Consider the following 17,542-nt stretch of genomic DNA (forward strand, 5'->3'; position numbering starts at 1 on the left):
AAATGAAACTAAATGGAAAAGAATATAGGTAACCACAGTAACCAACAAATCTCGGCGTGAAAAAAGTTCTATAACGCAAAAAATATTATCCAGGATACGCTTTCCATGACTGATCTATTTTAAATTAGCGGAACACCATATTACTGGTAACAATGGGCACTGGTCTGCAGAGAGGGAGAATGGGGAGAATCTTCTGAGAACGCAGTGCGCAAGTTGCATTGTCCATTTGTTTATTTTTTTTTTAAATGGTACAGAGCATACGAGAGCAACGCAGCAGAAATTGGACTGGTCTTTTCAGCGGGGGGGTAGAAGGAGAAATCACGCTGGCAGGCAGGCAGCGGAGGGAAGAACTACGCTCTAGAACTCCAGAAAGCCGCTCTGTGCCAGTGCGAATCTGACGTTGTGAGGGTGCATTTGTGAATTATTTCCCGACGTGTTCAATACTGCCGTCGCGGAAGTAATCGAAATCAACTGACATTCTGACAGTTTTTTTAGTACGTTCCGGCTTATTATTTTCTGTACAATTCGTGTGAGTTTCATTCTGTTATTTCGTATCTGACTATGGAATTAGCCATGGGAGATCGTGTTTATGCTGCTGAACGCATTATGAAGAAGAGAGTGAGGCGGGTAAGTGAGATTTTTGTTTTTGAGGTTATACGAGTGTAACATTTATTTGTACGACTTCCGTCTCAAAATTATGTTACAGCTGAAGGGAAATTGCTAATTTTGGCAAGATCACATACCGTATTTAAGAAATGTGTTGACAGCTTCTGTGTCATGACAAATATTAGTCCTTAGAGAGGAGCTTTCTTCAGAACACTCCTCACGGTGTAATTCATCGCAAATTTGCATCACAACCATTGTTTGAGAAAGTGAATGATATTATTTTTGTGGATTTTTCTTTCTTCAATGTTCTTTATCCGTAGTTTTTCCTGTTATTCCGAACGTTCTTTGAATTGCCACCTCTTCTTGATGTACATGAATAAATATAGCACAAATCATGCAACCAATTCGAGTCCTGTCAGCTGTTTGGCAAATATTGATGCACTGTTCATAATACACGTCAATACACGATCAGCTGATCGATGGTTTGGGAGCGAGCCGGCATAGTCAGTCTGCCCTTTAATGTCAGTAAGCATGCCGTGAACTGCGTATGTCACATTATAATTACCAGTACCTGCGCATTTCTGCAGCAGAACACTGGTATTCTCCACGAAGTATTTGTATCGAAGAAAATCATGGTAATAAATAGACTGAGCAGCTTCCATTACTACTAATGTACATTTATCGTGTACATTAAACCTCTCGGGAAATGTTGAAACATCGCATGCTACATTAATGCAACATTACACAACATGACCTGCCTCAACACCGACCATTACGACAAGTGTTGCATAGAACTTGCAACTGATTAAAGTTCGAAGCAGAGTGTTGCTCAATATGACGCAACTTATATGTTTATGTGTAAGATTTGTTGATAATGGAGAAGAGTATTAGGCACTGCTCTGTATTTTATGAGATGGGTACATTTTACGTGGCACCCGTGATATTCGCAGAATGTAATTGTGCTTCCCCTACAAGGTTTTTAAAAATGTATATACCTATGTAACTAATCGGTTTTGTTAACTAAATGGATGAAAAGTATTTGTGACAGGATACTGTATTTCCTTTGCATTCGAAAACTTAGATAGTACAAGGTATTGGGGCCGGTATTACCAGTACCCATACCCCCAGTATTGTTTTATATTGCTGTACCTTGTACTGATAGGCCAAATCTCATATTGTACAGTAAGTCATTCAAATCTGTCAGACATGAATAAACAGCATTTAGGGCTGTCGGCCAGGTCGCAGATTCCCTATCAAATTTTATTTTTCTTAAACGTTTTCAAAGAACTTGGAAGTTTATCCAAATCGTAAAATCAGCAAATATCTCCTTCTTTTCCTACCACTTTTTCCCACACCTATGGGGTCGTGGGTGCTAACTGCGTCGCACGTGTGAATTTGGCCCTGTTTTACGGCCGGATGCCCTTCCTGACGTCAACCCTATATGGAGGGATGTAATCACTATTGTGTGTGTCTGTGGTGGTTGCTAGTATGGTATGTTGTCTGAATATGAAGAGGAGAGTGTTGGGACGGACACGAACACCCAGTCCCCGAGCCAGAAGAATTAATGAAAAGCGATTAAAATCCCCGACCCGGTCGGGAATCAAACCCGAGACCCTCTGAACCGAAGGCCAGTATGCTGACCATTCAGCCAACGAGTCAGACAAAAATCAGCAAATATGATTCTAATAATTATACACAACTGTGCAACACCCAACATGTCCAAGCTTTCATCAAACGTAAGTGATAAATATTCACATGACTGTAAATCACAATGAACTAAAATTCCAAATCAGAAATTTGTTTAATCCATCTAGCAGCAATTTGGTGAGGCAACTTAATATTTCTGATGGAAGAAATGAATTCAGATTTACCTTTGTGACCTTTAAACAGACATCCAATGCCACTGATCATTGTTTCTCTAACTATGCCATCAGGCATAAATGATCCACTTGATGGGAGTAACGCCAGACAGACTGACTCATTCTCTGCAGATAAGCAGTTAGTAATTCTGGATAAACACATACAGGTAACAATCATTCCACTTGGTGCAACTTTCCTTGTTAGATGAATACTTTTTTTTTTTTTCGAAGGAATAAGTTCACCAAACATTTTTGTGAGCGAATTTTACTCTATAACATTGATATTGACCTCCATCAACCTTCATGCACTTGTCAACAATCAGTTTAGTACCCCCGTATTCAATAACGTGATTAATCATGCCTGGAAGAAAGCTACATTTCCAGTTGAATGTGATGGGTTTCATGCTCCTGATACTCCAGATCTGGGACACTGAAGATCTGAGTTACTTAACTCCCAACTGCACAGATGCATCATTCATCCAGTGTGCTTATTGTCATTTACATTTGTGCTTAACATATTTCTACATCTAGACCAATAAAAGTGTTTCAGTACATGTATGTCCTGCTAAAATTAGTAGAATAACCATTTTTAGCCAAGTTTCCTGTCATATTCATTACCATACCATTGTATATCTAGGCATATAAACATATATAATTACCACTATGTGCAGCTAAAATTGGTTCAAGTAAGCCTTGATTACTGCTGAACTTTCCATCGTGTTTGATTATGTGCCATTATCAGATGCGCACTTCGTGAATATTCCTCATTAGTCTTCTTGCCTTTGAAAATGTGGATGCTGTGGTCACATACGACCTGGTGTGTGTAAATACATTGGACAGAGGTATCCACAGCAACTAGAATGGCAGGTCACATCAGTGTTGCCCAATCTTGGATCAGACAACAGTGTTCAAATATAATTTCATTGAATAACACATCACTGAAATGTTGCACTATCATAATAGCATGTTGAATTGCATGGTCAGAAACTATCTTTCAGTAGAACTAGGATAATGCAAATAAAACTTTCAGGTTGCTAGTTCACTACATGCCCCATAGAGTACATAAAGTTCTTCCACATTTGTGTCTTCAGATTCATTTAGAAGCATAACTGTCTGACATTTGTTGAACTCTATAACTCTGTTGCAATCCAGGTTTCTTTTAATTATACTATTCTTGATAATTTTCTACCACCTTAGTCTGAGTGTCCATCTTGCCCTCCTGTCTCCATTGTCCACTTTGGTATCCTTCGATCTTGCATCCTCTGTACATGTCCAGACCATCTAAGTTCATTTTTCTCTATTCTGTCATAAAGCTTTTCCACTCTGATTTCCTTCCTAACATCCTATTTTGTCTTTCCTATCATACTTCTTAAAAATTTAATTTCTCTGGCCTGGATTTTATTTGTCTGTCTTTTTTGTTGTCTGTCTCTGTTGTATATGTTGGTATCAGGAAGTTGAATATGTTATATATCACCTCTCTACATTTCATTGGTACTTCCTTACTCCACACCTGGTTTCTCACACTCTGGTAGAATACAGGTCTTATTCCTCAATAAAGACTACCGGTACCACATAGATAATGACTCTTCACAAAGTGAGTGCACTTAACCATGATTTCGATTCACTGTAATATTGCTGGGAACCAAATATGGAGATTCGCATTATGGCAGGGAAGGATTGTTTCTGTAACTATTATCAAAGAGCTTCCTCGAAAGTGCTTTATGATCTATTTCAGTAGTCTTTTTAGGAGAAATATATTGATATAACATTTCCTTATTATCAGCTAGTTACACGCCCCAGCTTCGCATGGAAGCAGTAATGAATGTAAGGTAAGGCTACTTTTAACTGAGGACTTATACGATTTCCTTGCATGTAACCTTAGTCGTTTTTCCTCCAGTAGTGTGCACGAAAAGATTTAATTTTGATCTAACATGCAAAAGGGACACACAAAGCTCTCCATGAGAAAAACATTCTTCAATGAGATCAACTCCAGCCACGCTAAGTGTCTGACCCTATGCTTTGTTTGTCATGCCAAAGCCGATTCTTACCAGGAAGAGGACTTTTCTGAAATCTGAAGGAATCATAGGAATTCTTGGTATTAAGTCCATTTCTTCTTTGCCACAGCCAGTTAAAATATTAGCTTCAACCAAACAGTTCTTCAAAGTTTTCACTATAAACGTGCACCATTGCATAACTTTGGCAGGGATTATGTAACAGTATAATAAACACTCCCCCTTAAAAATCCGCTTGTGTGGTGACAAACCAGAAGGATGTAAAGAATTTAGAAATTCTGTAGGATAATGAGCATCTTCTTTACTATCGACTACTGCACCTACCGAGTAATATACTTGAACCTGGGCAGTGTTTTTGGAGAAAGATTACTCCCTTTTTCTTTGTGAAGTCATTCTTTCTCTGTCCTATGACAATTGAGAATCTCTTTGATCAGTTTCATTGTTATGTGATGATCGCATCTTTTATAATGAAGTGTTTCTATCTCAGCATGATGGTTTATCATAGATTTTAGGTAGGTATCAAAAACTCACTGGAAAATTTTTAATTATTGTATTTTAGCATGTGCAATGAAATATTCACAGATGAAATTGAAAAAAGCTGAGGTGCATGAAATTAATAGCTAAACTCCAAACACATCTCCCCTATGCCCCAGTCTCAACTTGACTGTGTAGCCTGTGCAAGGATATGTTCACAGACAGAATTAAAAGAGGCTGAGGTGCATCAAATTACCAGGGAATCTCCAAACACATCCTTCCTCCCCCAGCATCAACTCTGCTGTGTAGCGTTGGGAATAAAGAAAAGCCGAGATCCATCAAGTTACCGCAGAAATTCCAAACAGACTATGGAACAAAATGTTCACAGATGGAATACAGAAACCATCTTCAGGGCTCCTGACAATAGCAAAAACTCGCAGCACATCCACTCTTCTCTCAAGTCCTAACTTGATTGTTAGCTGCCGGCCAAAGCCAGAGAGAGGTTCGTGCGCTGGCTCGCAATCTACTTACTCGCTCTGAAGCTAGTCATTTACATTTACATATTTCAGAATGGAGATTGAGCAATAAATTGTAAATGAAAATATATTGTGGGCTATAAAAAAAAAATGAAAACAACAATATCTCCAAAAGTATAGATGAAAATTACACACTGTAAATAACATGTTAATCTACATTATTTACTTGAGGTGATTCAACAATTTATTTTGATAAAGATGAAATGATTCATTTTTAAAAGTTGTTTTTAATTTTGACATTTTATGTATATGATGTTTGCTGACACGTTTTTTGTTAGCGGTTTTAATGTCACACTAATACAGCAAAGGTTTTTGGTGATTGAAGGGTGAGAAAGAGCTAGGATTGGGAAGTTAGTGGCCATGGCCTTAATTAATATACAGCGTTTGATGGTGTGAAAATGGGAAACCATGGAAAACCATCAGGGTTTCTCACAGTGGGATTAGAACCCACTATCTCCTGAATATGAGCTCACAGCTGCACGACCGTAACTGCACAGCCAACTTGCTTGGTTCACGGAATTTTTCTTAGAAATTATGCAGATCAATTCTTACCCTTGTAGTATAGATGTAGCTTTAACGGTTTAGCCAGTGTAAGCTAAAAAGATGCACGGATGACTGTTGTTTCTTCGATTTGCTTCACTAAAATAATTGCATTTCCACATTTCAAAATGTGGATGTGGCGTTCTGGGACTTTACATGAAACATGAGTCCAAGTATCAGTGTGAAATGGGTTAGGAAAAGGATCCAAAACCAAACCAAACCCCATGGCACTACAGCTCTTGAAGGGCCTTGGCCTACCAAGCGACTGCTGCTCAGCCCGAAGGCCTGCAGATTACAAGATGTCGTGTGGTCAGCACGACGAATCTTCTCGGCCATTATTCTTGGCTTTCTAGACTGGGGCCGCTATTTCACCATCAGATAGCTCCTCAATTCTAATCGCGTAGGCTGAGTGGACCTTGAATCAACCCTCAGGTCCAGGTAAAAATCCCTGACCTGACCGGGAATCGAACCCGGGGCCTCCTGATAAAAAGCAGGCACGCTACCCCTACACCACGGGGCCGGCTAGAAAAAGGATACTCGGGTATAATTAATTACAAGCTGTATAAGAGGTCTCGGTTACCATTAGTCCCAAGTAAATATGTTGTAACTTAACCATTATAACAGTTATTTGTATTGAAAAGTTGGACCCTTTAAGTTACTTCTCTTACAGATAGGTCTTACAGCGAGGATGGGACAGGAAAGGGCAAGGAGTGTGAAAGAAGCGGCCGTGGCCTTAATTAAGGTACAGCCTCAGCATTTTCCTCGTGTAAAAATGGAAAACCACAGAAAACCATCTTCAGGGCTGCTTACAGTGGGATTTAACCCACTATCTCCCGGATGCAAACTCACAGCTGCGCACCAGTAACCGCACGACCAGCTCGCCTGGTTTGTCCATTTTTCTTAGTCCACTTATCTTTGTCCACTTCTGATATTCAATTACATTTTTCTCTTCACTCCTTTTAACAAAAATGCAGATTATTATTGTAGTTTGTAAAGAACTATCAGTTATGCTGTAATATGGGTACCACAGTTGTGCACTTCACTATTTTAAGGGCAAGTCTAAATTGATATAACAACTACATATATTATTTTCACTCTTACAATAAGAATGTGAGCAAGTCATATTGGCGATGTGAGAAGCATAACATTTGTGATGCTCACGTGTCAAAATCAAGACACACATACACAAGAACCTCGTTTATCCAGATTAAGTGGGACTGGAACTGATCTGGATTATTGAAAATCCGGATAATCTGGAAAAAACTAAAAAAACCAAATACAGTACATGTTATATAATCTATTAACATAAGTTGTACAGTAATACCTTTTTTCAATTGTACAAAAAATATAAGAACACTTTTCTTACATTTACAACTGTTTAATGAACTAAAATAATGTGCGAGTTTTTTCTGTTTTACATTATTTTGTATAGCATTTGCATGCAGCACGATCACAAAGACGTTTTACTAACATAAGTTCTGCCGGTGTGGTTTCAGTCTGGGATTCTAAATAGGCCATCAGTTTGTCAAGTTGCATTGTTGCCTTGCCATGAGTCATTGTTTCTTTTGATGGAGCACCGGTTTCATTTTCGAATTCACCATCACTTTTGTCATTACCTGCTGAGGAACAAGAGGCAATAATTTATTCATATGTCATTATGCCGTAGCCTGAATTACAGTCATTTTTCAACCAGTCATTTAAGTCCTTCACATCTACGTCCAAGCATCTGGAAATGCGTGCAAATGTGTCAAGAAATTCAGAAGAGTCCACAGTTTACCATTCTCAATTCCAGGCGAATGCCAGGACGGTACCTTTGATAGACCATGGCCGAATTACTTCCAGTTCCTGTCCTTAGCTATCCTTGACGGAAAAGACGTTCAAGAAGAGTCGATCCTGTAAAAGAAATACTGCACAAGTAAAATTACATTTTTATTTTTTTTGATCTGGATAAACCAGAGATCCGGATTAATGAGGGCTGGATAAACGAGGTTCTTGTGTAATGGTATCCAGATATTAAAGAAAGGGGTGGAGTATACACAAGTTGGAAACAGAGGTGAAGTTACTGCATAAAATGTTAGTGTTGTAATTAAAAGAAGAGCTGACTAATACACAAATCAACCTCCAGCCAGCATAATTAACCCTCGAGTCTCCCTCCCCCATGAGGTCGGCGAATGCCGCTCCACAGCCAGCGGAGGTGGCATCGTCGATCAAGGCTGGGAATTCACCTCCCAGCCTGTCTAAACAGGATAAAAAGGAGGAGAATAAGGATGCCTTTACCATGCACTTCCCCATCCAGAGGGTCTGTAACAGCACCAGCAGATACTCTTGCAGGAAAACCTGTGCACTTCCCTTGGAGGAAACTCCATCCCCAAAAAAAAGTTCAAGAAGCTCAAGGTGTACATCATCTCATCTTGTTTAGATTCAAAAGTATTTTGCCACTTAAACCTAAAACTCCTTTAAAAATCCACACTATGGCACTGTTGTCACAGTGGAATTGTAACTGTTATAACAGGCATCTTACTGAACTGTGCAACCTAATCAGTCAGTTCGCAGCGAGTATAATCTGTATTTAAGAAACAAATCTCAGACCAGGTCATCATACAGTCTTGAGAAATTTTAGACAATACTCAACAGAACAGGATTATGTTAACTGGGCTTCTGGTGGTGTTGGTAATTTCCCTCGTTCTGATATCTACAATAACGCAGTAAGAACCTATCTAGAGGCAGTAGTGGTATGTGTTTTGTTGCTTGTCATAATTACAGTTTGCAATGTTTATTTCCCACCAGGCCAGCCTCTTAATATCAATGAAGTATTTGATCTAATAGATCAGCTCCCACCACTTTTCCTCTTATTAGGTAAATTTAATGCCCATTATCAATTGTGGGGACCCTCTGAAATGCATTGCACCATAGGAAGGGAGTTGGAACATTTAATAGAAGAGCTGTATTTTTGCATTTTGAATATGGGGGAACCAGCATATTTCAGTGTAGCACATGGTACCTTCTCCCGCATTGACATTAGCCTGCGCAGCCATGCGCTCGTTCCACTGCTTTGGTGGAATGTACGTGATGACCTATGTGACAGTGACAATTTGCCCATTATTCTTACTTTGTTGAAACAGAAATCCAACTAGGCTCCTCCCTGCGGACTTCTTAAACGTGCTGATTAAAGTTCACATCACTAGCGGTCTTCTATGATGCAAATAGTAGGAGCATAGATGTTATAACTTATATCATACAAATTCTTGTTGCTACTGAGGAGACCATTCCATCTTTTTCTGGGACTCCTTGATGAAAACTCATTCCTTGGTAGAATGAAGAAATTGCAACCGGGCGAGTTGGCTGCGAGCTTGCATCCGGGAGATAGTAGGTTCGAATCCCACTATCGGCAGCCCTGAAAATGGTTTTCCGTGGTTTCCCATTTTCACACCAGGCAAATGCTGGGGCTGTACCTTAATTAAGGCCACGGCCGCTTCCTTCCAACTCCTAGGCCTTTCCTATCCCATCGTCGCCATAAGACCTATCTGTGTCAGTGCGACGTAAAGCCCCTAGCAAAAAAAAAAAAAAAAAAAGAAATTGCAGCAGCTATAAAAGAACGTTGTTATGCCCATAAATGATGATGATGATGATGATGATGATGATGATGATGCTTGTTGTTTAAAGGGGCCTAACATTGAGGTCATCGGCCCTACCCCATAAATGCTGTCATAGGCAACCTACTGAGGCAACTTTGTAACATTTAAAAAGCTCTGCACTAAGGAACTAGTTCTTATTCAACAGAGTAAGAAAGCTTCATGGGAAAGATATGTCATCCATACACCGTTATCTCAAGTGTGGATTAAACTTCAATGCATTTCGGGTCTACAAGGACCAGCCTTAGTACCGGGAATTTCCATTGCAGACAATATTGTGACTGATCCACCCTTGGTGGTTAATCGTCTGGGAAGTCAGTTTGCAGATGGGTCTGTTTCCGGGAATTACCATCCTGATTTCTTTGCTTTGCAGCGGGAGGCAGAATACCATCATCTATGTTTAGCCATTCACGTTTCAAAGGATTATAATGTGCCCTTTACAGAGTGGGAACTCCGCAGTGCCGTGGCGCTTTGCAAGGGCACAGCTCCCGGACCAGATAATGTACATAACCACATGGTGAAACGCCTCAGCGAGGATAGCCTATTATATGGAATATGGATGGAGGTGAGTTTCTGTCACAGTGGTGAGCCTGACGAATCTGACAAAGATCCTAAGTAGTCAGGAACTTACAGACCTATTTCTCACCAACTGTCTATGTAAACTACGTATTTGACTTGTGTGGTGTTTGGGAAGACAATCATTCATGTACCATTCAGCATTGACTGTACAACGTGAGTCCAGGGTCACAGAGGTGAGATGCCCTATTTTCATTTTTTTTTTTTTAAGTTGCCAACATCTTCTTCCCAGAGCTCTGACTTCGTTAAACTTTTGTGGGTGGTTCCTCCCCTGGAAAGCACAAGACTGTCTCTTTGTTTCAGGGTCATAATGGTAGACCCTTGTTTCATCTCCTGTGATGATATTGTAGGTGTCTTGGGACTGCCCGTTATTGAATTTTTCTAGCATGAAATGACACCAGTCCACTTTTGCCTCCTTTTGGCTTTCTGTCAGGGAATATGGCACTCAGTGGGCACATCTCTTGACAAGGCCTAAATAATTGTGAACGATGGTCTGCGCTACTGTTGACCCAATAGTTAGGGTCCGTTCAATGTCACAAAATGTAAGATATGGATCTTCTTTGATCATTTTCCTCACAGCATCAATGTTTTCCTGAATCTCAGCTGTTGCTGGGCGACCGGGACAAGGTTCATTTTCAATTAACTGCCGACCCCTTGAAGACTCGCCAAACGAATTTCCAACTGTGGCCCGGGGAGAGGAAGCCTTGCCAAAAACATGCAGCAAAGAAGAATGGCATTCTTCGGCTCTTAAATTCTTTTTATAATCATAAAAATCATTGCACGAAAATCGTGGAGCGACAGATTCATCTTGCACCATGTCTGACTTAGCACCGCATATGCTTTCTTCCCACACTGTAGATGAACCTCCACTGGGAGGGTTTGCACGTGCATGTTCCAAGGTCGAGAAACGTCGCTCTTTCAACTAACAATGTTTGAAGTCATGCTTTGGGTATGTGCTCCCTTCAGTGAGCAGAATTACAGCCAGTGTCATAAGTTATAACAGTATTTATGATAAGACTAAGTAGTATGATCCAGACTACATTTGTTTGTTTTTAGTTGTTGTTGTTGTTGTTGTTGTGGTCATCGTCGTCGCAATTGTATACATCATTATAAAGAATAATTAAATACAGTAGAGGACCGTTATAACACAGTTGTTCGGGGACATCCTTTGTTCCCACATTATAACTTAACTGCGGCATATTAGAAGGAGGATAATAAAAAATACAACATACTACTATAATAAATTTATCTCTAGCTGCCCATTCTTTGCACGATCAATTACTTTAAATTTATCACTCACAGAATTTCCTTTTTCTGTGACATCACACACGTGCAGTGAATTCTGAATTTAACATAGTGTGAAACAACACTGGACTATTTCCTACGCTTGTTGACAGGAGGGGAGGTGGAGTAAGGGTTTCCATTCTGTTGGCTGGTTCCAAGAACACCACTGCTTGCCTTGGCAAGAATTCTTAGAAATGAAAATAGCTTAAGAATTGTTTGTTTCCGGTTGCTTCTGTGATATCCCAGGAATGCAGTCCTACAACCCCCAATGCTAAGACTGTAATGGGTACTCTCCTCTATTGTTTTCTGTTGGCTGTGACCTTGAAAGGATGGAAGAATTGCTGAACTACAATGTTAGCATGATCGTCATAGTTGTAAAATGACAGTACATCAAATAAATTTTTTTTTTTTTTTGCTAGGGGCTTTACGTCGCACCGACACAGATAGGTCTTATGGCGACGATGGGATAGGAAAGGCCTAGGAGTTGGAAGGAAGCGGCCTGGTGTGAAAATGGGAAACCACGGAAAACCATCTTCAGGGCTGCCGATAGTGGGATTCGAACCTACTATCTCCCGGATGCAAGCTCACAGCCGCGCGCCTCTACGCGCACGGCCAACTCGCCCAGTCATCAAATAAATAAGATGTTTTACTGACCACCATAGCTCAGGGTATTAATGCACTGTCTGGATCTACTGTATGTGTAGCTGAACTGTGGAGAAATTGTATTCTAACCACATGTTGGCTGTCTTGAAAGTGGTGTTCTGTGGTTTTTCATTTTTAAGCAGACTAATTTACCAACTTTTGAGAATAAGAATTTTACTAATAAATTAATACTGTATATTTTCTTCACCTCGTTAAATATGAATCCACGGTATATAGGAATGTGTTTTGTTGAGTTTCTACTGCGAATATATGTACACCAAGTGAGCTGGCTACGCAGTGCGGGTCGCATAGCTGTAAGCTTGCATTCAGGAGATAGGAGGTTCAGCCCCCACTCGGCAGCCCGGAATGTGGCTTTCAATTTTCACACCAGCTAAATGCTGGGGCTGTAGCTTAATTAAGGCCTCAGTTGCTTCCATCCCATTCCTAGCCCTTCCTGTCCCATTATCGCCATAAGACCTGTGTGACTTGGTGTGACGTAAAAGTAAAAATATACAAAATAAGTTTACAGATACAGGGTAAAAGTATATGGAAAGAGAAAGATGTTCCCATTTAAGTTGCAGGACTCGATTCTTGCATTGGCCTCCTCTTCCACTTTATATGGAACCTGTAGCTCACCAGAAAATCTTCTTTTGGGGCATTAATTTAGTCTGGACGGACTGCATCACAGCCACATAGATTGTCCCTGCAGAAACCCAGCTTCTGCTATAGATGCTTGCACATTCCTTGATCAGTGTGATAGTGGTGTAGCTGTACCTATATCTGTCTCGGTAGATGGAATCCAGGCACTTAGGTAAATGGATTGCTGATTGTTTCTTGGTAATGTGGATTTGCTTTCAGCCATTCTTGTTCATATTCCACTTTCTTGGTTGAACCCACTTACCAGCAGTTGTGTTGCTCCCTGATATGCACTCTGGACCTAAACCACTTCACAGGTAAAGACTGAAAGTCTGCATGCAGAGGGATGGAATCATCTCTCCACTCTTTCAGAGGTGCTGTTTGCCCGTGTAGGTGAGAACAACAGATATTCAAAAGAACTGGAAGTCAATTCAGTGGATGGAATTGCTGATGGTACAATTTCAAGAAGGCAGACTGGCAAAAATTCACCACAGTGATTGATGAGAGGATTAAAACAATTGATCCCTCTCCAGAGGCATATGAAGAGTTCTTGGAAGTTGTCCAGTATTGCTTCAGAAAAGCTTTTCCTAGAGGATGAAGGACTAGTTACATTCAAAGTCTTACCTCTGAAACATCCACTTTGCTAGAATATCAAGGCCTTTTCAAAAAAGATCCTTTCAGTGACGAAACTATCCACAGCGGACAGCGTGTTATTTCCACCATTTCAGAATCCAAACATAACCAATAGATTAAATTAATGGAAGAGCTCGATATGGTAAGAAACAGTTACAACATGTGGAGGTTACTTAGACACCTCAGTGATGATACAACTAAGACCTTAGTACCTAGCAACGTTTCTGCAAATCAAATAACTAATAGAACAGTAAATCAAATAAAGCTGGGAGAGGATCAAAACGAAAAGAAGAAAAGCCGACTAATCAGGAAAACAGCATTCTCTCTAACCGGTTTGCTATGGAAGATCTACATAGAGCGCTGAATAAATGTTAAAATGGTAAGGTGGCAGGTCTTGATGATATTTGTATTGAGCAACTCAAAAGATTTGGTCCTGTCAGTAAGCAATGGCTCTTGGACTTATTCAACAACTGCATCAAATGTTGTAAAATTCCAAAACTGTGGAGAAAAGCAAGAGTTACAGCAATACTTAAACCTGGCAAAAACGCAAGTGATCCGAAGAACTACTGACCAATCTCTTTGTTGTGCCATTTATACAAAATCGCAGAAAGAATGATTTTGGACAGACTATCTGAAGTGATAGACCCATTACTCATACCAGAACAAGCTGGCTTTCGACCAGGGAGAAATTGTATGTCCCAAGTACTGCACCTCACACAATATATATTGTAGACGGCTATGAAAACTAAGTCACTGGAGTAGTTTTTGTTTATTTGACATTAGCCTACAATACAGTTAATCACCATTTATTGCTTCATAAAGTGCACAGTATAACTAAGGACTATAAACTCACCCAAATGATTGAGTGCTTTCTACAGAACAGAAGGTTTTTTGTTGAATTCCAAGACCAGAGGAGTAGATGGAGGAACTTAAAGAATGACCTTCCACAAGGGAGTGTGCTAGCTTCTATACTTTTCAACATCTACACCAATGATCAGCCTTGCCCACAAGGGACAAAGAGCTTTATTTATGTAGTGATGTCACTCTGGCAGCTCAAGAGGAAATGTTTGAACTTGCTGAAGAGAAGCTCTCCCATGCTCTACAAATTCTAAGTGGTTATTACCAAGAGAACCAACTAAAGCCAAACCCATCAAAAACACAAGTCTGTGCCTTCCACCTAAAAAATCGATAGACAGCGAGAAAATTGCAAGTGATTTGGGAAGGTAAAATTTTAGAGCACTGCTTCACTCCCCAATATCTAGGAGTAACTCTTGACTGAGCACTAACCTATAGAACACACTGTCTGAACACCAAAAGGAAGGTATTTGTATGGAACTATATTATCTGGAAATTATCGGGTTCAACCTGGGGGACGCATCCTCTCCTTTTAAGAACCTCAGCAATAGCCCTCCGTTATTCAGCAGCAGAATACGCCTGCCCTGTCTGTTGTAGATGTAGTCATGCTAATCAAGTAAATGTCACCTTAAATGAGACCTGCAGACCCATTACAGGATGTTTGAGATCTACACCACTTGATGAAGTTTATTGTCTAGCAGGTATCCCACCTCCAGATATTCGCCGTGAGTATGCATCCAGACAGGAGAAATCTAAAACACTGAAGCTGACCACCCATACTTTATATGGGTACCAACCAGCAACCCATCAGCTCATGTGAAGGGAAAGCTTTCTCCATACAACTGAAAGCCTCACTGAACCACCATCAAACTTCAGAGTGAATTCATGGCGTTCCAGATCCAGCCACCTTGCAGGATGGATGACTCCTCCTGAATGACTTCCTTCAGGCCACAAGGAAAGCTGGTCAACATGGAAGACACTCAACAGGTTGCATTCAGTTGGAATAACAAAGACCAAAATGAGAAAGTGGGGTTTTGTCTGTGACTCCACTCTATGTGAATGTGGTGAAGAACAGACAATGAACCATCTTCTTGTTTGTAACTTGTGTCCAACTACTTGCTCTCTCCAGAATGTGATCGACGCTACCAAGGAAGCATGTGAATTAGCCGCATATTGGTCACACCACATTTAATTAAATTTGTATTTATGTAGAGCTTAATCACATCATTACCTGCCATTATCAGAAATGATTAATGGTTATAGTACCAGATTTGTTATTGTCCTGATATTATTGAAAGTTATAATGTATGTTTCTGACTCGATTAAATAAATAAATACATCTGATTGTGCCAGTGATGTCATCATAGTTACATTTAATTGAACATCAACCTTACTGGTATGACTGCTGCCAAGTGAACAGGTGAATAATACTCTGCTGTGGAATAAACAAGAAAAAGGGTTGTTCCATGAAGCACAATGTATCTGCTCCTCACGTTGTACCTGCAAGTTTCTTGATGGGGTTTAGTCATGACTCTCCTTTCCATCCAGTGATTGTTAGGTCATTTTGGAATGTTAGGGCTCTGTCCAGGGTAACACCTGGACATTTTGGTGTGTAATTAAAATTCACAGTGCCAAGAGATCCAAATTTTGGTGCAGTCTTGTATGATGAATGGTACTAAAGGCTGGTTGTACATGTTACTGCTGCAGCTGTGAGTTAATTGAGAGCCACCTTATACAATTATCAGCTGCTCAGCTGACACTTGCTTTTTATACACTTGAATCAGTCATTTAAGAAAGAGCACATGTCCAGAAATGTAACTTTTCAGGAGGAGCAAAATATAAAAAAAAACATTTAAAAGCTAGTTTTGCTATTTATGTTAAATGTATGTGTTTTGATGGTTAATGTTGATGGTTGTGGCTAGGTTACTTGATAAAATGTGGAGTAAAAATGAAGGACTTTATGGAAATTGGAAGATAAATATAATGGAGATGTGCCCTTTCTATAATGATGGCTGAATTAAAATCAGTTTTGCAGCAAAACCACATTGTTTACTCAGATAAGTTTGACACACTGTGTCGCTCTACAATAGTAATCATTTGAATTATGACAGTCAATTGAAATCTTTGTCAATCACACGAACAGTTGGCCATGCAAGTTTTTCGATGAATCAGACTTTGTACTCTCTGGAATGTACACTTCTAGACTCTATTGGTCATTCATTTTATTCCCATTAATAGGAATTGGTTCATCGTAGGCTAGTTCGTTAGGAAGCTGAACGTTGCTGTCTAGTTTTGAATCAGAGGAGTGTTCAATAAGGCCGTTGATGATCTGTTTTGTCCGTACGGTTCCTGGATCTTTGGGAGAGTAATGGAAGTGTATGAATGATGCTGGCTGGAAATGAATTTTCAAGTTGGTAGGCACACCCCTTCCTCGAGATTCATCTGACAATCTTCCCCCTCCTATAAGATTTTGGCCACCATGCAGTAAAGTTCAGAATATCTCTAGTCTCTAGCAGAATGATGCTGAACTTGTCATGACATTTAAGTGCCCATAAGATGATTTCAAAATATTGCTTTACATCATAAATTCACTCAATTTGTTTTACAGATCTTTTAATGATAGCAAAATCTCTGTCACAGACATTAAATGAGTTCCCTCACAAAGGGAAGTAATGGTGAATGATTTCAAATTGTTTCTTGTCATTGAGTGCTGCACATAATCAGATGCTGTATGGTTTCTGTTCTGCCCACCAGCTCCATCAGAGAACAATTGAAGTTCCTTTACACTCTTTGTACATATTTTTTTAATTATAGTCCAACTAAAAATTGCACACTTCATTGGCACCTTCACGAGCTTTACTTCATGGTAAACATAAAGCAGTGACAAAGTTGTTTGCATATTGTGAATGCCAAACACGTTCACCCACAGTTGTCCCATGTAGAATATGTCTTGCACTAGTATTTTTTGCAGGGGGAAGTTCTGACAATAATGAAAACTAAAGTCCTAGTATTTCTGGATTACTCTTGCATTCTAATGCAGTTTTCTTCATTAGGTACTGAAAAATATTTCTTGCTTTTGCATTTATGCACTTCTAGTTCAGCATCAGTAGCTTTCCTGGCATTTAAGTTTTTTTTTAAAAAAAGCTTGATTCTCATGGCCAACTCCTCACACTTAAGGCATGTGTCAATTGGAGGCGGGCCAAATGACAGATTAAAATTATGCTTGAAATACTTAACATAGAACTTGTAAGTTATGT

General features: G+C 39.8%; 1 protein-coding gene across 1 annotated transcript in view; it reads left to right on the forward strand.

Moving 5' to 3' along the window:
• The first annotated feature begins 317 nt into the window (after positions 1–317).
• The window catches only part of LOC136863255 (polycomb group protein Pc), a 147,889-nt gene continuing 130,664 nt past the window's right edge, over positions 318–17,542 (forward strand). Inside the window, exon 1 of the mRNA XM_067139638.2 lies at positions 318–627. Within this exon, the coding sequence (XP_066995739.2) occupies positions 562–627 (66 nt within the window). The 5' untranslated portion in view covers positions 318–561. The remainder of the gene's footprint in view (positions 628–17,542) is intronic.

Source organism: Anabrus simplex, chromosome 2, assembly GCF_040414725.1.
Source record: "Anabrus simplex isolate iqAnaSimp1 chromosome 2, ASM4041472v1, whole genome shotgun sequence".
Taxonomy (NCBI): domain Eukaryota; kingdom Metazoa; phylum Arthropoda; class Insecta; order Orthoptera; family Tettigoniidae; genus Anabrus; species Anabrus simplex.